At 36.4% G+C, this 26,691-nt stretch overlaps 1 protein-coding gene across 4 annotated transcripts; it reads left to right on the forward strand.

The window, feature by feature from the left end:
* Positions 1 to 13,845: 13,845 nt before the first annotated feature.
* LOC134374821 (olfactory receptor 8B3) lies at positions 13,846 to 17,809 on the forward strand. 4 transcript variants are annotated; one of them, XM_063092833.1, is made up of 2 exons: positions 13,846 to 13,865; positions 16,867 to 17,809. In XM_063092833.1, exons 1-2 carry the CDS (start codon positions 13,846 to 13,848, stop codon positions 17,807 to 17,809), a joined length of 963 nt encoding a protein of 320 aa, XP_062948903.1. The 4 variants fall into 4 exon arrangements, with proteins under 4 accessions (XP_062948903.1, XP_062948904.1, XP_062948905.1 ...); XM_063092834.1 differs by lacking the exon at positions 13,846 to 13,865 and adding an exon at positions 14,150 to 14,160; XM_063092835.1 differs by lacking the exon at positions 13,846 to 13,865 and adding an exon at positions 15,939 to 15,949 and having other exon boundaries at positions 16,876 to 17,809.
* The last annotated feature ends 8,882 nt before the right edge of the window (positions 17,810 to 26,691 follow it).

The following is a 26,691-nucleotide window of genomic DNA, read 5'->3' on the forward strand; positions in this document are numbered from 1 at the left end:
TTCTTAACAGTAATAATGTAACAAAATTGAAAGACTTCAAATTATACTGATGTTTTTCACGAAGAGATTTTGTTGAAGCGTTATCATTTCCCTTATAGCTAATATCATCTCACTTTCTGTTTCTGTATCTGTGATCTCTGATACCTCTCACAAGTTTACCAAATAACTAATAGCATGTTTATAAAGGAAAGTATGCACCGGTGTTTTTCATTATTTATTTATTTATTTTACCTTCATGCTATCTTTATTTGGCTTCTATATTCATATGTAAATTTATATATTTAAAAGTACTCACTATCATTTCTTTTTTAAAAAAATGTATTCATTGATTTTTAATTGACACAAAAATTGTACATATTCATAGGGAATAGTGGTGTGATGCTTCCATACATGTCTACAATGTGTAATAATAAAATTAGGGTAATTGGCTTATTCATAACCTCACATGTTTATTATTTCTTTGTGGTGAAAACATCCAAAATCCTCTCTTCTTGCTATTTTGAAATACATATATCATTAACTAAAGTCACCCTACTGTGCTACGGAACACTAGGACTTATTCCTCCTATCTAACTAATTTTTACCCACTGACCAGCCTTTCCTCATTCTCCCCTCGCCCCTATTCTTCTTAGCTTCTGGTAATCACTATCCTACTCTCTTTCTCTTTGAGATCAACTTTTTTAGATTCCACCTATAAGTGAGATCATGCAGTATTTATCTTTCCATGCCTGGCTTATTTCACATAACACAGTGTCCTCCAGGCTCACCCATGTGGCTGAAAATGATAGGATTTCATTCTTTTTTCGTGGATGAAGACTATCCTGTTGTGGAAGTGTATCACATTTTATTTATTCATTCATCTGCTAATGGATAGTCAGGTTGATACTTGGCTGCAATAAACATGGGTGTGCAGATATCTCTTCAACATACTGATTTCTTTTCCTTTGGATACATTCCCAGTATTGGGATTGCTGGATCAAATAGTAGTTCTATCTTTAGTTTTTTGAGAAACCTTTATACTATTTTCCATAAAGCTTGTACGAATTCACATTCCCACAGTGTGTAAGATTCTCTTTCTATGCATCTTTGCCAGCATTTGCTACTTTGTGTCTTTTTGGTAACAGCCATTAAACTGCGTTGTGATGATATCTTATTGTGGGTTTGATTTGCATTGCCCTTATGATTAGTGAAGTTTGAACACTTTTTTCACACACCTATTGGCCATTTTTATGTCTTCAGTAGAGAAATGTCAATTCGGTCTATTTAAAAATTGTATTATTTAGTTTTTTGCTTTGTTTTTTTTTGTTGCTGTTGTTGCTACTGACTTGTTTGAGTTCCTTGTATAATCTGGTAGCTAGTTCCTTGTCAAACGAGAACTTATTCCTCCTATCTAAATATTTTTATAGGTGGCAAATATTTTCTCCCATTCTGTAGTTTGTCTTCCTTTATTGTTTCCTTTGCTGTGCAGAAGCTTTATAGTTTGATGTAATCTCATTTGCCTATTTTTGATTTTGTGGCTTGTGCTTTTGAGGGCTTATTCAAAAAGTAGTTGCCCAGACAAATGTCATGAAGTATTTCTCCTATATTTTTTCCCTAGTAATTTCATTGTTTTGGGTCTTACCTCTAAATCTTTAACCTATTTTGAGTTGAAGTCGTGAGAAACAGGGGTCAAGGTGCATTCTTCTTGCATGTGGCTATCCAGGTTTCCTGGCACCATTTATTGTAGAGACTGTCTGTAATTCTTGTTTTATACCTTTTCTTTCTCCTGGGCTATTCCTAACCAGGACAAATATGGTGAATTTTGTAAGTCACAAAGTGTTAAGATTACGGCTTTATCACAGACATGTCAACTATGATAGAAGCATTCTGATTTTTGAAATCAATATTGTTACTGGTATAGGCAGCAGAATTTGATAACATACCTTATTACATGCAGTATGTTTCTTAAAGCAAAATCAGATCCCCTTAATTTTGTCCTTTTCATCTAATGATCACTTTTTATTATTCTAACTTTTCTTACTCCCTTTGAGAATGGCAAAGTCTATACCACTTGCCCACTGCTTCTGAGAACCCCTATAAGATCAGTACATTTGATATTGAAGAAAGTATGTATAACTCCACCTTTTATTGCCAAATACAGCACCAAGATAAGATAATTGGAGAAACAATATATGTGTTTCTCAGGCTTTCAAAAAGGAGGAAGTGTGGTATACATTATAAAACTTGCATTCATCACTTTCTAAAATGGTTTTGAATATTTTGGTTTTTTAAATTATTCTGTTTATTTTAACATTTACATTTACATATTCATGAGACACAATGTGCTGTTTCAATACATCCATATACTGCACAATGATTCACTTAAGGGAGATGGCATAGTTTAGGTGGCCCCATCAGTCCACCACTTCATAGTTCTTACTGTGAATGCTTGTTTTCACTTAAAGGAAAATACTGCATATTAAGTAAGTAGAAATATTTTTGACAATGTTTTATTTATCCAATGAGGTTTACCATAAAAAAGTGTATATTAATGATAGTCTTACAAATAGTTTGTAAGCTTACTTATCTTTGTCTCAACAATAAGACATAAAGCATATTTAATATAGAGGCTATTTTCTATAATTACTCTATTTCTCCAATGCTTTTCCCATTTGTTTATTTAGAATGTCAGATATATTGTGAGATCAAGAAAAACTTGTTGAAATGGAGTATCTTATTTGGATAATACCAATAATAAATTTCTTACTATAAGTAATAATAACGTGTAATAAATAGCAGCAATAATAAATCAGAAAAACTTTGAGGTTTTATTGATTTTTTTGGAGGTGGGCTGTGGCAGCCTTAGAGAAGTACTGCTCAGCTCCCCTTCAAGAGAACCAGCTGTGGGAGGTATATTTGACTGAAAGTCTATTGCTGATACTCCTTTGGATCCACCATCATGTGCAAGCACAGTCTATGCTTATTCTGTGATGGCCTCCACCAATAGCTTAGCGTGGTGGGTGGGACTTGCTGGAGCTGGTCAATTTCTGTCTAACACAGGTCTCTTTGGATAGGAAATTTTTCCTTAGAGACTTTCTATCCTACTGACCTATCTTAGCACTGCACTGTGATCTGAGATTTCCCTACACAATCTTTCCATTTTTCTCTTCTTTTTAGTTGTCAGACTTCCATTCTGGGCTGAGGACTTCAGCACTGACCCCTGCTCCCACCCATTTTATCCTTTACAGACATTTACCAGGATAAATGTTGCACACATCTAATCATTTCTTGGCATTTCAATTTTAGGGCTCCCTAAAATGACAAAAAGGACGTACATAACTAATTTTGAAAATTAGCATAAGGCTATGATAATTAAGTTGGATGGGTTTTGTCTTAAGGAAACGCAAATAAATCCATGGGACAAAATAAAAGATGCAGAAAGAGATCCTCACTTATACAGTGAATTGTTTGTTGAACAAGCAATAAAGTAATTCCATAGGAAAAGGAGAAGCTTTTAAGCAACTGTTGCTGGAAATACTACTCATCCATAAGGAAAACAATGACATCTATAACTCACAAAAGAATTAACCCAAAATGGTTAAATCATACACAAAATGCTTAAACTATAAGTCTTCTAGAAGAAAATATAGAAAAGTATGTTGGTGTAGACATAAATTTCTTAGACATAATTTAAAAATTACAAAAGAAAAAATAAAGTAAAATAAACTTTATTCAAATGAGAACAACCTTTTAGGAGAATAAATACTCACAGGCAAGTGAAAGGTGGAAGAATTTTTGTAATACATATATCAGATAAAGGTACGGTGTCCAGAATACATATCTCAGTAATTAGAACATATATCAGTAATAAAAAGACCATTTAATACATGGGCAAGTGATTTGAAAGACATATCCGAAAGGAAGGCACGCAGGTGACCAATAACCACAGTCAAATGTGCTTGACTTGTGCTCCCTTAGATATATAATCAGGAGCTGGACAGCAGCTACCATCTAATAAGTAATGGTGTGTGAGCCTCAGTTTCCTTGGTAATCTCCCCAATTAGACTGAGGAATATTAGCAGCAAGGCCTATAACTCATTCTGTTTGTGTTTACAGTGTCTTGTAGCCTAAATGCTAGAAAAAGTACATTGGATGAAAGAAATCAGTAAAATCTATAAAATAAAGAGAGAGACTATTATGGAGGTTTAGGTCTCATGCAACACATAGAATAGAGTTTCTCAAGACCTAGGAGCTTTAACTGCCAGTCTCTAGGCTCCTGCGGGCTTCGAATACTTCTAGGTGTTGTACTAGACATGCAGCCAGAGGACTCAGTTAAGACGGCACATTCACTGGAGACAAATTCCTCTACTCCTTCCTGAAAACCACTAACATGACAGAAAAGGGGTTTACAAAAAGTATTAATTTGAAAGGACAAAACAAACAAAGAAACAAACAAAAGCCTGAGGAGAATCACAGCAACCACAACATTTTGGAAGTTAGAAAGTAGATTACTTAGCAGTATCAGATTTAGCATAGTCACAACATCTGACATGAAGATAAAACTGGGGAAACCAATTTACACCAGACCATCTCTCATATGATAAGAATTTTTTGGCATCCAATATCTTTAGAAAAAGGAAAGTAGGGAGAAAACAAAATGGTTAAAAGTCTGTTTAGGCAATGGGCCGAGCCTGTGGCGCACTCGGGAGGGTGCTGCGCTGGGAGCGCAGCGACGCTCCCAGCGGCCGCGGGTTCGGATCCTATATAGGAATGGCCGGGTACACTCACTGGCTGAGTGCCCGTCACGGAAAAAGAAAAAAAAAAAAAAAATGCCATCACTGCTACTCTCCGGGCCGAGCCTGTGGCGCACTCGGGAGGGTGCTGCGCTGGGAGCGCGGCGACGCTCCCAGTGGCCCGGGTTCGGATCCTACATAGGAATGGCCGGTGCACTCACTGGCTGAGTGCCGGTCACGAAAAAGAAAATAAAAATAAAAATAAAAAAATAAAAGTCTGTTTAGGCAGTAATTAGATGATCAGATGTCTTCTACCTATCTACGCAGCCCGATGACTGCTTTCTTCTTTAAATTTATTGCTTATGAATATTCATGGGGTACAGAGCAAATTGTCACCACTCGTGCCTAAAATGTGTTGACCAGATCCATACTGCCAGCATACCCATTACCACAGATTGTGGTTATACCCCATGGCCCCCATTCAATTATCCCCCCAATTTTCCCTGAACTCCCTCCCCGTTTGCCCACTCCACTTTCTATTCATAGGTATGTTCTTTACCTCTGCAAGTCCAACACAAGAGAATGGTCTCGATTCATTCTTCTGCAAGTAACTATCTAGTGTTACCAGCATCATATATTGGAGAGACTGTTCTTTCTCCAATATAGGTTCTTGGTACAGGAAGAAAAGAAGGATGCCCACTCTCACCAGTCCTATTTAACATAGTATTGGAATTATTAGCCAGAGTAACCAGGCAAGATAAAGAAATAAAAGGCATACAGATTGGAGAGGACAAAGTCACACTGTCTTTAGGTGCTAACAACATGATCTAATATGTAGAAAAACATACAGATTCTACCGAAAAGCACTTATAGCTGATTAACAACTTCAGTAATGTTGCAGGAGACAAAATCAACACCCCCAAATCAATAGTGTTTTTAACTCTAGTAGCAAACTAGTAGAAATTGAAATAAAGAAAGCAAGCCCATTTATAATAGTTGCCAAAAATTAAAATACCTAGGTACAATTTAACCAATGAAGTGAAAGTTCTCTACAAGGAGAACTACAAAGCACGACTGAAAGAAATTAAAGAGGACACAAAAAGGTGGAAAGACATAACATGCCCATGGATGGGAAGAATTAAATCAAGAAAAGGTCCATTATACCCAAAGCAATGTACAGATTCAATGCAATCCCATCAAAATACCAATGAAATTCTTCATAGAAACAGAAAAAGCAATCCAAACATACATATGCAACAACAAAAGTCCCCAAATGGCCAAAGGAAGCCTAAGCAAAAAACAAATAAATAAATAAACCCACAGGCATAACACTACCCCACTTCAAATTATATTACAAAGCTATTGTAACCAAAACATCATGGTACTGGCATAAAAATTGACACTCTGATCAATGGAGCAGAATAGAAAACTCGGGAATCAACTCACATACTTACAGCCAACTGATCTTTGACAAAGGCAGCAAGAACATACGCTGGGAAAAAGACTGCCTCTTCAATAAATGGTGCTGGGAAAATTAGACATCCATATGCAAAAAAATGAAACTGGACCTACTTCTCACCGTAAACCAAAATCAACTCAAAATGGTTTAAAGACTTACAAATAAGTCCTGAAACCATAAAGTACCTAAAGGAAAATATAGGGGAAACACTCTGGGTAATAGGACTGTGCAGACTTTATGAATAAGACCCCAAAAGCACAAACAACAAAGAAAATATAAATAAATGGGATTATATCAAACTAAAAAGCTTCTGTACAGCAAAGGAAACAATCAACAGAGCAGAAAGACAACCTACAGAATGGGAGAAAATATTTGGAAACTATACAGCCAATGAGGGATTAAAATCCAGATTATGCAAAGAACTCAAACAACTATACAGTAAAAAAACAAATAATCCAATTAAAAAATGGGCAAAGGAGATGAATAGAAAGCTTTTTAAGAAGACATACAAATGACAAACAGGTACAAGAAAAAATGCTCTGCATCACTAGTCATCAGAGAAATGCAAATCAAAACCACTGGAAGGAAGGGAGGGAGGAAGGGTTGGAGGTAAGGAGGGAAGAAGGAAGGAATGAAGGAAAGACAGAAAGACCAAAACAACATGCTGAACTTCAGAAGGAGAGAAAAATCTTAAGGATACTAGAGAAGGGAGTGAGGGAGGGAGAGGTCAACTGGTACATGAAACAATGCTCAGCATCACAGTCATCAGAGAAATGCAAATCAGCACCACATTGAGATATCATCACACCCCAGTTAGACTGGCCACTATTAAAAAGACCGAGAATAACAAATGCTGATGAGGATGCAGGGAGAGGGGAACACTTCTACACTGTCGGTGGGACTGTATGTTAGTGCAGCCATTATGGAGAACAGTATGGAGCTTTCTCAAACAACTACAAATAGAGCTACCATATGATCCAGCAATCCCACTCCTAGGTATATACCCAAAGGAATGGAAATCATTATGTCAAAGGGATACTCGCACTCCCATGTTCATTGCAGCTCTATTTACAATAGCCATAATATGGAACCAACCTAAGTGTCCAGTGGGTGACCGGATAAAGAAAATGTGGTATAAATACACAATGGAATACTACTCAGCCAGAAAAAAGAATGAAATTCTGCCATTTGCAGCAACATGGATGAGTCTGGAGAAAATTATGTTAAGTGAATTAAGCCAAACTAGGAAAGAGAAATAACAGATGTTCTCACTTATGACTGGGAGCTAAGAAAGAAAGAAAGAGAGAGAGTGAGAAAGAGAAAAGACCACAACAATTCATTGAACTTTCAAGAGGTGAGAACAAACCTAAGGTTAGTGGAGATGGGGGGAGAGACAGAGGGGTTTTGGGGAGGGACAGGTCAGGTAAAGGGCATAAGAAAAAAAATCATGATTTGTAATAATGAATATGCTAATAAGAATAAATAAATAAATAAATGAAATTATTCATCAGCTAGGACAAATTTGAGCACAACTTTAAAAATATATATATATATATTCAACAGATACCCACACAGAGATGACTCAGACATTAGAATTATCTGAGAATAATTTTACAGCAGCAGTCAGTTACAAACACTCTTGAAACAAAAGAGAAAAATATTTAAAATCTTAGCAAAAAACTAAAGGTATATAAAGATGGGACTTTTGCTTCTGTGAAGATAAGTAAGTTGCTTTAAGTTTTCTGCAAACATTTAAATAAAGCTGCTATAAACATTCACATGCAGGTTTTCTGTGTGGAAGTGTATTTTCGTTATTAATTCAGTAAATACCTAAAACAAAGATGGATCATAATAGGAGAGTATGTTTACCTTTATCTGAACCCACCAAATTCTCTTCCAAAATGTCTGTACCGTTGTGCATTTTCATCAGCAGTGAATGAGAGCTCCAATTCTTCCACATTCTTGTCAACATTTGATATGATTACTTTTGCAACTTTAGCCATTCCAATGGGTGTGTAGTAGTATCTGTTTGTCTTGTAAATTGTCATAAAGAGGCAAAGAAAGGGCATAAAGAAATATCATGATTTGTAAGAATGAATATGCTAATAGTAAATAAAAATATTAAAACAAATAATTATTTTTAAAAAGATTTAGTTTCGGTGTTATGCACTAATTTCTCTTGAAGAGTTACATATGAAAGTATGGAATTTCTGGGTCAGAGGCTACATGTGTGTGCAATTTAATTAGAAAATTCCTATTTGTTTTCTGAAGTACTTGTACAATTTTATTCTTTAGCACCAGTGTATGAAAGTTATAGTTATTCCACATCTGCATGTACAATTGGTGCTGTCAGTCTTATTCATTATAGTTTTACTTTACATTGCCCTTACTACAAAGGATGCTGAGATAATATTTTTCAAATCTTTATTATTTAAATCTGTGCTGCTTCATGGAAAAATAACTTTAGAAAGTAACTACTTATATAAATTAGGAGAAAAAAAAGGCTGTCTTTGTTTGCAGATGACATGATAGTCTGTTGAAAATCCTAATAAATTGACTACAATCATAAAAAATAACTCCTGAAACTAATGTGACTATAATATGGTCACTGAATACATGGTTATTACATGGAAGCCAAATTAAAAATACAATATCATGTACATTAGCAGTGAGAAAAAGAGAAAAAAGAGAAATGTCTTGGTATAAATCTAACAAAATATGTGCAGGATATATATATGTCAAACCATACAACTATGAGAAAAGTAACCAAAAATATCTAATAATGTAGAAGGATTGGAAGAGTCAATAATGTTAAGATATCAGTTCTTCCCAACTTGATCTATAGATGCAATGCATTCCCAACAAAAATCTCAGAAAATTATATTGTAGATATCAACAAAACCATTCTAAAGCTTATAGGGAAGGACAAAAAAACTCAGATTTCCCAACCCAGTACTGAAGGACGACAATGTTGGACTGACACTACCCAACTTCAAAACTACCTATAAAACTACAACAATCCAGAGAGTGTGGTACTGGAAAAGAATGAATACGAGGGTACTTCAAAAAGTACATGGAAAGATAAATATTATCTTTTTACTCTATTTTGTCCCCCACAAAACAGTAAACTGGTATTTGACAAAAAAGCACAGCCACTCAATGGAGAAACAATAATCTTTTTAATAAGTGGTGCTGAGAACATTGGACGTCTACATAAAAAAAAGAAAAAGAAGCTAGACATGAACCCTACACATTTCACACACACATACACACATGCACACTCACACACCCTCAAAAACAGATCATAGACCTAAATGCAAAATGAAAAACTATAAACTTCTAGAAGAACTCGCAAGAAAAGATTTAGGTGACCTGTGTTTGGGGTTGAGCTTTTGGTTACAACAACAAAGCATAATCCGTGAAAGAAACAGATTGGTACATTGGACTTTATTAAAATTAAAAACTCCTTGGTGACCATCACATGCATCTGATAAAGAACTTGCATCAACAATACACAAAGAACCCTTAAAACTCAACAATAAGAAAACACAAAGACACAATTAAAAAATGGGATGAAGATCTAAAGACCTTACCAAACAAAATGTGAAGATAAAAAATAAGCATTTGGAAAGATGTTCAACATTATTTGTCCTTAGGAGGACAGTAACACTCATATATATGTGTGCACCGAACAGTGGAGCACCTAGATATGTAGAGCAAACACTCTTAGACCTAAAAAAAAGAGATAGACCCAAATACAGTAATAGCGGGTGACCTGAACACACCTCTGTCAGCATTAGACAGATCTTTCCAAGAACAAATCAACAAAGAAACACACTTTAGACCAATTGGACCTGGTGGACATCTACAGAACATTTCATACAAGCAGAGAATATACATTCTTCTCATCAGCACATGGAACATTCTCCAGGACAGACTGCATACTAGGTCACAAATCAAGTCTTATCAAATTAAAAAAAAATGAAATTATCCCAACTATCTTTTCAGATGACAATGGATTAAAACTGGAAATCAATGAGAAGCAAAATTCCAGAAGCTACTCAATTGCATGGAAACTGAACAGCAACCCCTGAACATTCAATGGGTCTAAGAAGAAATTAAACAGGAAATCAAAAAATGTCTTGAAACTAATGAGGATAAAGATATAACAAAACCTCTGGGATACTGCAAAAGCAGTACTAAGAGGAAATTTTATTGCAATAAATGCTTACATCAAAAGAATGGAAAGATCTCAGACAAATGACCTAGCATTAAGCCTCAAAGAACTAGAAAAACAACAAGAATGAAATCCCCAAAGTAGAAGACAGAAAGAAATAATCAAGATCAGGGTAGAAGTAAATGAAATAGAGACTCAAAAACCAATACAAAGGATCAATGAAAGTTTTTGGAGAAGATAAATAAAACAGACAAATCATTAGCTAGGTTAACACAAGAGATAGAGAGAGAGAGAGAGAGAGAGAGAAGACCCAAATGACAAAAATCAGAAATGAAAAGGGAGCCATTACAACTGATACCACCGAAATACAAAGAATCATTAGAGATTATTATAAACAACTGTACACCAACAAATATGAAAACCTGGAAGACATGGATATACATTTCTGGACACATGTAAAGTACCAAGACTGAACCAAGAAAGAAGTGAGAGAACCCAAACACACCAAAACAAGCAACGAAATTAAAGCAGTAATCAGCAATCTTCCAACAAAGAAAAGCCCAGGACTGGGTGGCTTTACACTTGAATTCTGTCAAACCTTTAAAGAAGAATTAATACCACTTCTCTTCAAACTTTTCCAAAAGATTGAAACAGAAGCTCTTCTCCTAAACTCATTCTATGAGGCCAGCATCACAGTGATACCAAAAACAAAGAAAGACACAACAAAAAAAGAAAACTACAGACCCATATGCTCAATGAACATAGATGCATAAATCCTCAACAAAATACTAGCAGATTACAGCAGCACATCAAAAAAATTATACACCATAATCAAGTGGGATTCATCCCAAGGGGCAAAGTTGGTTCAACATACACAAGTCAATAAATGTGATGAATGATTTTCAACTGTGGCCTAGATATTTTGTGTTGTAATTAGTAAGACTATGAGTTTTGTTTGATTTTCCTTTTTAGTAAGTAGTCACTTTGTTTAGTGTAGCATGTAGATCTAGGTGGGTGTGGAGATTCAGATCCCCCATGAGCCCTGAACATCATGTCCATGAAGTTGGAGTGCTGACACTTGTACCACTTCATTTCTGACACATGAGATGGAACTTCAGCTCCCACCAGTCCTGTTGACAGCTGCTAAGTTAAAGGGGAGCCCTGACGGACAGAGCCTCAGTGCTGCCAAGTGGGTGTGGAAGTGTGGCTTCCCAATTAAACTTGCTGACCCTAGTGCACGGTGACTCACAGTATGCTACGCCTCACACCACCTTGTTCCCCTTCATTGCTGTTGGATAGGATCCAAGCTCAGCCTAACACTTGGCCTCACTGACACTGCACTGGCAGGGAAAGCGGAGTGTCAATAGCGTGGCTTTGTTCAACTTTGTTGCTTCTGGGTAGGGAAGGAAGTTTGGATTGTTGCTCAGCCCCAGTTATACCATGCTGATGGGAGCATTAGATTGCCACCTACCACCACCAGACGTGGGGTAAAATTCAGTCTCCACTTGGCCCCCCTACATCACCCCTGTGACAGAATCAGAGTACTTCTTGCTACCACCAAGCAAGGTGCTAAGCTCTCTGCTTTCCGTTCCTTTGGTTGGAGAAAGTTTTTCTCCATCTTTGTGTTTGCCTTTTGCTGGTTCAGGGTGGCAGGCTTCCCCAGTGTCCCATCTGGGATATACAGGAGGCAAAAAAGAACGCATGGAGAACTCACCAGCACACTGTCCTCAAGTCCCAAGATTCCTTGCCAGTCGGTCTTCTTCTTTTCACCTTTCGGAGCTTTTCTATGTTTATTCGTTATGCTATGTCGAGAATCTTTTAGTCAGAAGAGGAAAAATGAGGGAGGGATAAAGCACTTGATATTAGGTGAATCCAGACATTATTCCATTCAGATTTTTTAAAAATCCTTGCTCATCTTTGTAAGCCTAACATCTGAGGGATTTCTCCTGCATCAGCATATTTAAGTGGGTGGCCACTGATTGGACAGAAGTTGAACTTAAACCCTTCGAGTCATTAAGGCTTTTGCCTGCTGCTGAGGCATCTGTGGAGAACAGGGGAATGTGCTCAAAGCTCAGGTCATGTTAAAATATGTCCCAGTTTTGAATTTATCCTGTGGCCTTTTGTATCTCTTATGTACATGTGTGTAGCTTCCCAGCCTTCACTAACTACTGGCGTTACTAGCCAGAGTAATCAGGGAAGAGAAAGAAATAAAGGGCATCCAAATTGGAAAAGATGAAGTCAATCTGTCCCTATATGCAGATGACATGAGACTACATAAAGACATACCTAAAGACTCTATGAAAAAACACCCAGAGCTGGTTAATAATTTCAATAACATTGCAGTATACAAAATAAATGCCCCCAAATCAGTTGCATTTATATTTTCCAATAATGAGTTAACAGAAAGAGAAATCAAGAAAGTAAGCCCATTTACTACAGTCACACACACCAAATACCTAGGAATCAATTTAACCAAGGAAGTGAAAGATCCTCTTCAATGAGAATTACAAACCACTTCTAAAAGAAATTAAAGAAGACACAAAAAGATGGAAAGATATTCCATGCTCTTGGATTAGAAGAATTAACATTGGGAAAATGTCTATACTACCCAAAGCAATTTACAGATTTAATGCAATGCCCATCAAAATACCAATGACATTCTTCACAGAAATGGAAAAAAGAATCTCAACATTCATATGGAACAACAAAAGACCCTGAATAGTCAAAGCAATCATGAGCAAAAAAAATAAAGCAAGAGGCATAACACTACCTGACTTCAAATTATACTACAAAGCTACAGTAACCAAAATGCCATGGTACTGGCATAGAAAAAGAAACTCAGAGCAGTGGAGCAGAATAGAGAACCCAGAACTCACCCTTCAGGCTTACAGCCATCTAATATTTGACAAAGGGAACAAAAACATACATTGGGGGAAAGACTGTCTCTTCAATAAGTGGTGCTGGGAAAATTGGATATCTTTATGCAGAAGAATGAAACTAGACATGTACCTCACCATATACTAAAATCAACTCAAAATGGATACAGACTTAAGTCTAAGACCTGAAACTGGAATACTGCTAAGGGAAAATATAGGTGAAACACTTCAGCAAATAGGTCTGGGCACAGACTTTATGAACATGGGACTAAAAGCACAAGAAACAAAAGAAAAAATAAACAATTGGGACTATATCAAACTAAAAAGTTTCTGCACAGCAAAGGAAACATTCAACAGACTGAAATGACAACCTACAGAGTGGGAGAAAATTTTTGCTAACTATGCATCTGACAAGGGATTAATGTCCATAATATGCATGTAACTCAAGCAATTACACAGTAAAAAACAACCCAGTTAAAAAATGGGCAAAGAAACTGAATAGATATCTTTAAAGGAACACATACAAATGGCCAATAGGTACATGAAAAAATGCTCAACATCACTAGTCATCAGGGAAATGCAAATTAAACCACATTGAGATATCATCTCACCCCAGTTAGAATGGCAATAATCAAAAAGATGTAGAATAACAAATGCGGATGAAGAAGTGGAGAGAAGGGAACATTCCTACACTGTTGGTGGGACTGTAAATTAGTACAACCATTATGGAAAACAGTATGGAGGTTTCTCAGACAAGTACAGATAGATCCCTCCAGATGATCCAGCAATCCCACTTCTGGGTATATACCCAGAGGGATGGAAATCATCATGTTGAAGGGATACTTGTATCCCCATATTCATCACAGATCTGTTCACAGTAGCCAAGATACGGAACCAACCTAAATGTCCATCGATAGACAACTGGATGAAGAAAATGTGGCATATATACACCATGGAATACTACTCCACCATAAAAAAGAATGAAATTCTCCCATTTGCAACAACATGGATGAGCTTGGAGAAACTCATGTCGAGTGAAATAAGCAAAGCACAGAGGGATAAACACCATATGTACTTACTCATAAGTGGGAGCTAAGAGAGAAAGAAGGAAGGAAAGACCACAGTGGTGTATTGGACTTGCAAAGGTAGAGGACATACCTAGGGATAAAAAGTGGAGTGGGGAAAGGGGGATGGGGAGGGAGGTTGGGGACAATTGGGGGGGTAATTGGGTGGGGGATGGGGGTATAATTATAATTTGTGGTAATTAATTACCACAATGCTGCCAGTATGGATCTGGCCATCACATCTTAGGTACGAGTGGTGACAATTTGCTCTGTACCACAGGGATATTCAAAACCAATAAAAAAAAATTTTTTTTTAAATTAAGAAAAAATGGGCCGACCCCATGGCTCACTCGGGAGAGTGCGGTGCTGGGAGTGCAGCGGTGCTCCGGCCACGGGTTAGGATCCTATATAGGGATGGCCGATGTGCTCACTGGCTGAGCGCGGTGTGGGCGACACCAAGCCAAGGGTTGCGATCCCCTTACCAGTCACAAAAAAAAAAAAAGAAAGAAAGAAAGAAAGAAAAAAAAAAAAAATTAAGAAAAGATTTATGCATGGATGTACACACACACACACACAAACACGCATGTTAATCTGCTAAAAGCTGACTAAGGTCTGTGGTGTAGTTAACACTGTTATTCTACTGTCAATTTCCTAGCTTTGCTATTTTGGAAAATGTCACTATGGAAGGAAGCTGAATGAAGAGTTTGACGGAATATATGTTACTTTTGCAACTTCCTGATAATCTATAAATAAAAATATACTTTAAAATGTAAAGTTAAAAAAACAGATGCCTTCTCACAAGCACAAGTGCATACACACAGGGGAATTCTAACATCATATTTTCTTGAAATGGAAGCCCGTTAAAAATGATTTTTCTTACAGATTTGATTTTAATCTGGTAAAAGCAAAGACATGTTGAATCAGAACAAAGTAATTAAATTTTCATGAAATAAAGGATTTTTGGTATTTTATAGCTTTTTTATTCAAATATTTTAAATCTATTAAAAGTATATTTTTTCTTAATGTCTATAAAACATGCACAATTAAATACAGATATTAAAAAGGACTCAAAATGTAAAAAATGAGCATAACAAACTTTACTAAATTATACATAAATTCTTATTGATCATAATATGCTACCTAGAATTATGACTAGTGAACGTTTCAATGACATTAATTATATCTGCGTCTTTATAAATGACAGTGAGGCTTCTTCCTCCAATGCCCTGGGGATTGTATAATCCCAGATGGGACGTTCACATCTACTGTCACGTATTAGTGTATAAACACAGACACCATTATTTCGTCCCTGCATTTTTAATCATTATGAGGAGGTCCTAGGAGACATCTTCTGGATTGCTAATCAGGTCCAAAAGAATTATAAGCCTTAAGCAAATGCCATGTGCTCTATGACATGGTGACTCTGGTGTTGAGTCTCTAGTTTTCCTTCACACCCTTATGGCAAATTTATAACTGGAGGTTTGATCTACACCTCAGAATGACTCCTGGAGCATTCAGATTGTGAGATCTATGCTATGATGCTTTTGCCAGCCAAGGAAGAAGATTCTGGGACAACATCTCATCAGATCTGATACCTCCAAAGCTAGTTCTTCCCCCAGGACAGTGGAGGTGAAACACAGAGTTCTCTGAATGGAGGAAGGGTGAGCTAATCAAGTTTCTGTTTTTCTCTCTCACTCCTTATGTTGCTGGAAAATGCAAAAAGAATAAATGTATTTATTGAATAACAAGAAACTCAGCGATATGAAGCTCTGTCTACTGCCTGCATTTCATCTTATCCTTTGTGTTGGCTTCATTGTCAGTCCCGTGGCAGGACAGCTACGGCAGCTCCTGGTGACACGTCTATATAACCAGCACCCAAAATACTCATGTTTCTCTTTCATGGTCTCCTGCTAAGACCTGGGAAAGCACATTCACCTTCCATTCTTCATCCTGTGTCTAGCTAGGATGGAACAGAGGAGAGTGTCCAGAAACACAGGGGTGTATGGGAATTAAAAATCTTAGGCTACCAAGGGTCTCCTCAGTACTGGTTATCAATTGTTGACTTCATGAATTCTTGTAGTAAAGTATCATGAAACCCCATAGACTAAGAGGACTCCCTTTAGGAAGCGGAATATTGGTACAGTCTCTGTGCTAAAGGAAACCTCTCTTACTTGCCGGCCATCACCGGGGAAGTGAGGTGTCTAGTAGAATAATGTAATTATTAGTAGAAACTAGGATTTGAAGGGTTCGATGAATGAAAGGGAGAGATGGGAGACATTCCCCACACCCCAAGCTCATAGTAGGTAGACTTGAACCTCAGCTATTCCACCTCTCTATCTTCTAGTAAGGACAGGAACCATTTTTTGTCACATTCAGCTCATACAGACAAAAGACAGAGTGACTGAAGTGTTGAAGAGTGGTTGTGGCAGTACATTTAGACCCCATGAAACAAAGAAATACTCACCTGAATTCTGCCAGTCTGAGTCCCATCTTTATGAGTGAGAGTTTGTAAGGAGAGAGCTGGGTTCTCTATTAATGGAATTTTCTTCTGTCCCCACAGAGTTTTGAAGATAAGAAGGCTGGCTAGCAATAGCTCCTCAGTGACTGAATTTATTCTTGCTGGATTAACAGATCGTCCAGAGCTCCAGCAGCCCCTCCTTTGCCTCTTTATAATGATCTACATTGTCACCATGGTCGGCAACCTTGGCTTGATCACTCTTATTGGTCTAAATTCTCACCTCCACACCCCCATGTACTATTTCCTCTTCAACCTCTCCTTCATTGATTTTTGTTACTCTTCTGTTTTCACTCCCAAAATGCTCATAAACTTTGTATCAAAGAAGAATGTCATTTCCTATGTTGGGTGCATGACTCAGCTCTTTTTCTTTCTCTTCTTTGTCATCTCTGAATGCTATATGTTGACCTCAATGGCCTATGATCGCTATGTGGCCATCTGTAATCCATTGTTGTATAAGGTCACCATGTCCCCTCAGGTCTGCTCTGTGCTGTCTTTTGCTGCGTATGTGATGGGATTTGCTGGAGCCACTGCGCACACAGGGTGCATGCTTAGACTAACCTTCTGTGATGCCAACATCATCAACCATTACTTGTGTGACATACTCCCCCTCCTCCAACTTTCTTGCACCAGCACCTATGTCAACGAGGTAGTGGTTTTTATTGTTGTGGGTATTAATATCACAGTACCCAGTCTTACCATCCTAGTTTCTTACATTTTCATCTTCACTAGCATTCTTCATATCAAGTCCACTCAAGGAAGATCAAAAGCCTTCAGTACTTGTAGCTCTCACATCATTGCCCTTTCTCTTTTTTTTGGGTCAGCTGCATTCATGTATTTTAAATATTCTTCTCTTGATTCTTTGGACCAGGGAAAGATTTTTTCTGTTTTCTATACTAACGTGGGCCCCATGCTGAATCCCCTGATTTACAGTATAAGGAATAAGGATGTCAAAGTTGCACTTAGGAAAGCCCTAATTAGAATTCAGATGAGAAACATGTTCTAATTCTTAACAGTAATAATGTAAAAAAATTGAAAGACTTCAAGTTATACTGATGTTTTTCATGAAGAGATTTTGTAGAAGCGTTATCATTTCCTTTATAGCTAATATCATGCCATGTTCTGATTCTGTGTCTCTGATCTCTGATACTTCTCACAAGTTTACCAAATAACTAATAGCATGTTTATAAAGAAATGTATGCACTGGGGTTTTTCATTATTTATTTATTTAACCTTCACACCACCTTTACATTGGTTCTATATTCATATGTAAATTTATAATATTTAAAAGTACTCACTATCATTTCTTTTTTTAAAAAATGTATTCATTGATTTTGGTTTGACACAAAAATTGTACATATTTATAGGGAATAGTGGTGTGATGCTTCCATACATGTATACAATGCATAATAATAAAATTAGGGTAATTGGCATATTCATAACCTCACATGTTTATCATTTCTTTGTGGTGAAAACATTCAAAATCCTCTCTTCTTGCTATTTTGAAATACATATCATTAACTAAAGTGCCTGGCTTATTTCACATAACACAATGTCCTCCAGGCTCATCCATGTGGCTGCAAATGGTAGGATTTCGTTCTTTTTCATGGATGAAGACTATCCTGCTGTGTAAGTAGATCACATTTTATTTATTCGTTCATCTGCTAATGGATACTTAGGTTGATTCCTTATCTTGGCTGATGTGACTAGTGCTGCAATAAACATGGGTGTGCAGATCTCTCTTCAACATACTGATTTCTTTTCCTTTGGGTACTTTCTCAGTATTGGGATTGCTGGGACTATTAAAAATAGTAGTTCTATTTTTAATTTTTTGCAAAACCTTTATACTATTTTCCATAAAGCTTGTACTAATTCACATTGCCACAGTGTGTAAGATTCTCTTTCTCTGCATCTTTGCCAGCATTTGCTACTTTGTGTCTTTTTGATAACAGCCATTATACCTGGGTTGTGATGATACTTTATTTTGTGGTTTTGATTTGCATTACCCTCATGATTAGTGAAGTTGGAGCATTTTTTCCATACATCTCTTGGCTATTTGTAAGTCTTCTTTTGAGAAATGTCAATTCAGATCTTTTGTCTATTTAAAAATTGTATTATTTAGTTTTATATTTTGTTTTGTTTTTTGTTTTTGCTACTGAATTGAGTTCCTTGCATATTCCAGAATTTACTTCCTTGACAAACTATAACTTATTCCTCCTATCTAAATATTTTTATAGTTCACAAATATTTTCTTACATTCTGTAGGTTGTCTTCCTTTGATTGTTTCCTTTGCTGTGCAGAAGCTTTATAGTTTGTTGTAATCTCATTTGCCTAATTATGCTTTTGTGTCTTGCGCTTTTGAGAGCTTATTCAAAAAATACTTTTCCATATGAATGTGATGAAGCATTTCCCCTATGTTTTTTCCCTAGTAATTTCATAGTTTTGGGTCTTACCTCTAAGTCTTAACCTATTTTGAGTTGATTTCTATAAGTGGTGAGAAACAGAGGTCTAGTTGCATTCTTCTGCATGTGGCTACCCAGTTTTCCCAGTGCCATTTACTGAAGAGAATATCTATCATTCTTGTTTTATACCCTTTCTTTCTCGTGGGCTATTCCTAATCAGGACAAATATGGTGAATTTTGTAAGTTACAAAAAGTTAAAATTATGGCTTTCTCACAGACATGCCAACTATGATAGAAGCATTCTTCTTTTTTTAAAATCAGTATTGTGACTGGTATAGTCAGCAGAATTTGATAAAATTCCTTATTATATGGTGAATGTAGCTTAAAGCAAAATCAGATCCCCTGATTTTGTCCTTTTTATCTAAGGACCACTTTTTATTTTATTATTCTAACTTTTCTTATTCCCTTTGAAGATGGCAAAATCTATACCACATGCCACCTGCTTCTGAGAACCCTTATAATCCCAGTACATTTGATATTGAAGGAAATATGTATAACTCCACCTTTTATTGCCAAATACATCATCAACATAAGATAATCGGAGAAACAATATTGTGTATCTCAGGATTTCAATAAGGAAGGAGTGTGGTGTACATTATAAAACTTGCATTCATTACTTTCTAAAATTGTTACAAATACTTCTGTTTTTTTAATTACTGTTTTTATTTTAATATTTATATTTACATTCAAGGGACACAATGTGTTGTTTCAATACATGCATATACTGCACAATGATTCACTTAAGGGAGATGGCATAGTTTAGGTGGCCCCATTAGTCCACCACTTCATAGTTCTTACTGTGAATGCTTGTTTTCACTTATAGGAAAATACTGCATATTAAGTAAGTAGAAATATTTTTGACAATGTTTTATTTATCCAATGAGGTTTACCATAAAAAAGTGTATATTAATGATAGTCTTACAAATAGTTTGTAAGCTTACTTATCTTTGTCTCACCAATAAGACATAAAGCATATTTAATGTAGAGGCTATTTTCTATAATTACTCTATTTCTCCAAAGCTTTTCCCATTTGTTTCTTTAGAATATCAAATATATTGTGAGATCAAGAAATACTTGTTGAAATGGAGTATCTTATTTGGATAATACCAATAATAAACTTCTTATTATAAATAATAATGACATATAATAAATAGCAGCAATAATAAATCAGAGAAACTTTGAGGTTTTATTTATTTTTTTGGAGGTGGGCTGTGGCAGCCTTAGAGAAGTACTGCTCAGCTCCCCTTCAAGAGAACCAGCTGTGGGAGGTATATTTGACTGAAAGTCTATTGCTGATACTCCTTTGGATGCACCATCATGTGCAAGCACAGTCTATGCTTGTTCTGTGATGCCCTCCACCAATAACTAAGCGTGGTGGGTGGGACTTGCTGGAGCTGGTCAATTTCTGTCTAACACAGGTCTCTTTGGATAGGAAACTTTTCCTTAGAGACTTTCTATCCTACCGACCAAGACTTCTTAGCACTGCACTGTGATCTGAGATTTCTCTTCTTTGTTAGTTGTCAGACTTCCATTCTGGGCTGAGGACTTCAGCACTGACCCCTGCTCCCACCCATTTTATCCTTTACAGACATTTACCACGATAAGTGTCACACACATCTAATCATTTCTTGGTATTTCAATTTTAGGGTCCCTAAAATGTCAAAAAGGACGTATATAACTAATTTTGAAAATTAGTATAAGGCTATGGTAATGAAGGTGGATTGGTTTTGTTTTAAAGAAACACAAATAAATCCATGGGACAAAGTAAAAGATTCAGAAAGAGATCCTCACTTATACAGTCAATTTTTTTGTTGACTAAGCAGGAAAGTAATTCCACAGGGAAAGGAAGAGCTTTTAAGCAACTGTTGCTGGAAGTACTACTTATCCATAAGGAAAACAATGACATCTATAACTCACATAGGAATTAACCCAAAATGGTTAAATCATACACAAAAAAGCTTAAACTATAAGTCTTCTAGAAGAAAATATAGAAAAGTATGTTGGTGTAGACATAAATTTCTTAGACGTAATTTAAAAATTACAAAAGAAAAAATAAAGTAAAATAAACTTTATTCAAATGAGAACATCCTTTTAGGAGAATAAATACTCACAGGCAAGTGAAAGGTGGAAGAATTTTTGTAATACATATATCAGATAAAGGTACTGTGTCCAGAATATATATCTCAGTAATTAGAAGATATATCAGTAATAAAAAGACCATTTAATACATGGGCAAGTGATTTGAAAGCCACATCTGAAAGGAAGGCACGCAGGTGACCAATAACCACAGTCAAATGTGCTTGACTTGTGCTCCGTTAGATGTATAACCAGGAGCTGGACAGCAGCTACCATCTAATAACTAATGGTGTCTGAGCCTCAGTTTCCTTGGTAATCTCTCCAATCAGACTGAGGAATATTAGCAGAAAGGCCTATAACTCATTCTGTTTGTGTTTACAGTGTCTTGTAGCCTAAATGCTAGAAAAAGTGCATTGGATGAAAGAAATCAGTAAAATCTATAAAATAAAGAGAGAGACTATTATGGGAGTTTAGGTCTCATGCAACACATAGAATAGAGTTTCTCAAGACCTAGGAGCTTTAACTGCCAGTCTCTAGGCTCCTGCGGGCTTCGAATACTTCTAGGTGTTGTACTAGACATGCAGCCAGAGGACTCGGGTTAAACACGGCACATTCACTGGAGACAAATTCCTCTACTCCTTCCTGAAAACCACTAACATGACAGAAAAGGGGTTTACAAAAGGTAGTAATTTGAAAGGACAAAACAAACAAAGAATCAAACAAAAGTCCAAGGAGAATCACAGCAACCACAACATTTTGGAAGTTAGAAAGTAGATTACTTAGCAGTATCAGATTTAGCATAGTCACAACATCTGTCATGAAGATAAAACTGGGGAAACCAATTTACACCAGACCATCTCTCATATGCTAAGAATTTTGTTACACCAAATATCTTTAGAAGAAGTGAAATTAGGGAGAAAACAAAATGCTTAAAAGTCTGTTTAAGCACTAATTAGATCTTCAGAACTCTTCTGTCTATGCAGCCAGACACCCAGTAAAAGATTAGGGGCTAATTCATTAAAGAAAGTAAAGCAGAGTCTCTAAATTAGGAAACGGTACGAATTTTTGAAGGAGAGTTTACCATACTGAAAATAGGACAATACCGTAGAAGTTTCACCTCATGAATGCTGACACCTTTAGCCTTCTTCCTCCACTCAGCTCAGAGAATGTTGAAATCTAGGATCATATCCTTCAGGAAGACTGGAAGACATCTCTGGGTAATCAAACCTGTCCATGATCAAAGACCTAATGGTGTAAACACTAAGTTTTCTCTATAGAAATGGGACAGTATGTGTAGTGAGGTCCACAGCTGATAAGCACTAGTCACCCACATGGGCATGCAAGTTAGCTTTTAAAACCCCACTCCCAATGTTTCAAGGCATAGGCAAGTATGCTGAGATACTCAATGAGAACCTCTAAAATAAAATACACAACTTGAATGAAATAATTTGAAGAAAAGAGATAATGCAAGGAGAAGGCAACACCATAAGAAGACAAAATAAATTCTTGAGCACTAGAAACAATAGCAAAAAGGAAAAAAAAAAAAAGTCCCAGAAGAAAAAGTTGAGGTGATCTTCCAGAGAGTAGAGCAAAAGATAGAAAACAGAAGAGTAAATACAGTATAAAAAGAAGACATTCCAGAATTTCAGCATTTGAATAATGAAAGTTCCAGAAAGAGAGCAGACAGTATAAGGAAGACATCATAATTTACATAATTTAAGAAATATTTACAGAATTGCAGGACTCGATCTTCCCAAATGAACTTAATTAATGCTTCTCTTAATGTACAAATATAGATATATCGAGATAGAACATTATGAATGTTCAGAAAAATGGAAACAAATATAAGATCTTAAGCGCTTATAAAATGGAGGAAAAGTAACCAAACAGTTTATATAAAGAAATCAAGAATCTGAAAGGTATTGAGCTTCTTAAGATTTGATCAATGCCTTCAAAATTTGGGGGACTGTGATTTCTAGGTCAGTTTTTTATTTCCATACAAATAGACAGTAGATAGGAACATACATAAAGACAATTTCAGCCGTGCAGTCAGTAAAATTTGTATTCCATGCACCTTATCTCAAGAAAGTAAGATAGTATGTCTTATACCAAAATGAGTAAGAAAACCGAGAAATAGGCAGATATGATATCCAGGAAATAGAGGAACCAGTACCTGACTAGACATGAGGTTAATGGAATATGTAATATAAAGATGAAGGAAGATCTCAAGATTTCAGATTTTGTATCATAGCCAGAAGACAATCTATCAAGGTGAGAGTGGGTCAAAAATTCCTGGATAGCTTATTTAAGAAGATGAAATTGAACCCTCTGCAACTGAATGTACTCAGAAGAGATTTTTAAAAATGAGGAAGAAGTTAAAAGGAATCAGGGAAAATACATGGAATAAAAAAACCAAAAAAGTTATAGAAATGAAAAAAAACTCATACTATTTGATGGATTAGCTATGAAGAGTGTTTAAAAATAGGCTTAATAATGTAACACAGGAGTATTGATAAAGCAAATTTATGATTATAACCATATTAGAAGTTGGGATTGGGGAGCAGGAAGAGAAGGGGTGTGTGTGTATGCAGTGGTGGGATGTGTGTGTGAAAAGGTCCAAATTCTCACCTCCCTTAGAAGTCCAAGTTAGAAAATTGTTAGACTAATCCAAATCTGAGATGAAGAGAGACTACGACAGCTATGTAAGTGGACCAAAGTCCAGACCTTTCAAGGACATGGATTGTCTGGGATGTGGAGTCTGAATAACGATAGTGAGCAAGAAGGAGATGCTTAAATTTAGTTCACAGATTAGTTGCCTGGACATTGTTAAAAATAATTTAGAAAATGATGATCTGAGGAGGAGCAGCACTGGGAATTAGATGAAAATGCTAATTAAGTTTGGGGCACTTTGAGCTTGAGATACATAAAACAGACATAAAATAGAACTTCCTGAAAGGCAGTTATGGCAGAAGTCCAGGCTATACAAATAGACCAGTGGTTCTCAAATATGAGTTATTTTGCCACCTAAAGGACATCTGACAATGGAGAAAATTTTGATTGTCACAACTGGTGTGTATGTGTTTGGGGAGGGATACTACTGGCCTTTAATGAATAGAGGCCAGGGATGCTGTAATCCTATACTTCACAAAATAACCTCACAACAAAAGAAACTATTTCATTCAAAATGTCAATAGTGCCGAGGTTGAGAAACCCTGATTTATTTATTTATTTATTTATTGCCTTCTTTTTCTTTTTTTTTTTTTTTTAAATTTTATTTTGTCAATATACATTGTGGCTGATTATTGCTCCCCATCACCAAAACCTCCCTCCCTGCTCCCTCCCCCCTCCCCCCCAACAATGTCCTTTCTGATTGCTTGTCGTATCAACTTCAAGTAATTGTGGTTGTTATATCTTCTCCCCCCCCCCCCGGTTTTGTGTGTGTGTGTGTGTGTGTGTGTGAGTGTGAATTTATATATTAATTTTTAGCTCCAACCAATAAGTGAGAACATGTGGTATTTCTCTTTCTGTGCCTGACTTGTTTCACTTAATATAATTCTCTCAAGGTCCATCCATGTTGTTGCAAATGGCAGTATTTCATTCGTTTTTATAGCTGAGTAGTATTCCATTGTGTAGATGTACCACATTTTCCGTATCCACTCATCTGATGATGGACATTTGGGCTGGTTCCAACTCTTGGCTATTGTAAAGAGTGCTGCGATGAACACTGAGGAACAGGTATACCTTCGACTTGATGATTTCCATTCCTCTGGGTATATTCCCAACAGTGGGATAGCTGGGTCGTATGGTAGATCTATCTGCAATTGTTTGAGGAACCTCCATACCATTTTCCATAGAGGTTGCACCATTTTGCAGTCCCACCAACAATGTATGAGAGTTCCTTTTTCTCCGCAACCTCACCAGCATTTATCGTTCAGGGTCTTTTGGATTTTAGCCATCCTAACTGGGGTTAGATGGTATCTCAGTGTGGTTTTGATTTGCATTTCCCGAATGCTGAGTGATGTTGAGCATTTTTTCATATGTCTGTTGGCCATTTGTATATCTTCCTTAGAGAAATGCTTACTTAGCTCTTTTGCCCATTTTTTAATTGGGTTGCTTGTTTTTTTCTTGTAAAGTTGTTTGAGTTCCTTATATATCCTGGATATTAATCCTTTGTCAGATGTATATTTTGCAAATATTTTCTCCCACTCTGTTGGTTGTCTTTTAACTCTGTTAATTGTTTCTTTTGCTGTGCAGAAGCTTTTTAGTTTGATATAATCCCATTTGTTTATCTTTCCTTTGGTTGCCCGTGCTTTTGGGGTCGTATTCATGAAGTCTGTGTCCAGTCCTATTTCCTGAAGTGTTTCTCCTATGTTTTCTTTAAGAAGTTTTATTGTTTCAGGGTGTATATTTAAATCCTTAATCCATTTTGAGTTGATTTTAGTATACGGTGAGAGGTATGGATCTAGTTTCATTCTCCTGCATATGGATATCCAGTTGTCCCAGCACCATTTGCTGAAGAGGCAGTCCCTTCCCCAGTGAATAGGCTTGGTGCCTTTGTCAAAGATCAGATGGCAGTAAGTGTGTGGGTTGATTTCTGGATTCTCTATTCTATTCCATTGGTCAGTGTGTCTGTTTTTATGCCAGTACCATACTGTTTTGGTTATTATAGCTTTGTAGTATAGCTTCAAGTCAGGTAGTGTTATGCCTCCAGCTTTATTTTTTTTGCTCAGCATTGCTTTGGCTAGCGTGGTCTTTTATTGTTCCATATAAATGTCTGGATAGTTTTTTCCATTTCTGAGAAAAATGTCTTTGGAATTTTGATGGGGATTGCATTGAATTTGTATATCACTTTGGGTAGTATGGACATTTTCACTATGTTGATTCTTCCAATCCAAGAGCATGGGATATCTTTCCATCTTCTTGTATCCTCTCTAATTTCTCTCAGCAGTGGTTTGTAGTTCTCATTATAGAGATTTTTCACCTCCTTGGTTAACTCAATTCCTAAGTATTTTATTTTTTTGGTGGCTATTGTAAATGGGGAGGCTTTCTTGATTTCTCGTTCTGCATGTTCACTATTGGAGAAAAGAAACGCTACTGATTTTTGTGTGTTGATTTTGTATCCTGCTACTGTGCTGAAATCATTTATCAATTCCAAGAGTTTTTTTGTAGAGGTTTTAGGCTGTTCGATATATAGGATCATGTCATCTGCAAACAGGGACAGTTTGACTTCATCTTTTCCAATCTGGATGCCCTTTATTGCCTTCTCTTCTCTGATTGCTCTGGCTAGTACTTCCAACACTGTGTTGAATAGGAGTGGTGAGAGTGGGCATCCTTGTCTAGTTCCTGTTCT

The sequence above is a fragment of the Cynocephalus volans genome, chromosome 4 (genome assembly GCF_027409185.1).
Source record: "Cynocephalus volans isolate mCynVol1 chromosome 4, mCynVol1.pri, whole genome shotgun sequence".
Classification (NCBI taxonomy): domain Eukaryota; kingdom Metazoa; phylum Chordata; class Mammalia; order Dermoptera; family Cynocephalidae; genus Cynocephalus; species Cynocephalus volans.

Coding starts and splice junctions, on each gene's coding strand:
- LOC134374821 (XM_063092833.1), top strand. CDS start 13,846: ATGGCAATAATCAAAAAGAT. Junction 13,866..16,866: donor ATGGCAATAATCAAAAAGAT/GTAGAATAACAA, acceptor GAAGATAAGAAG/GCTGGCTAGCAATAGCTCCT.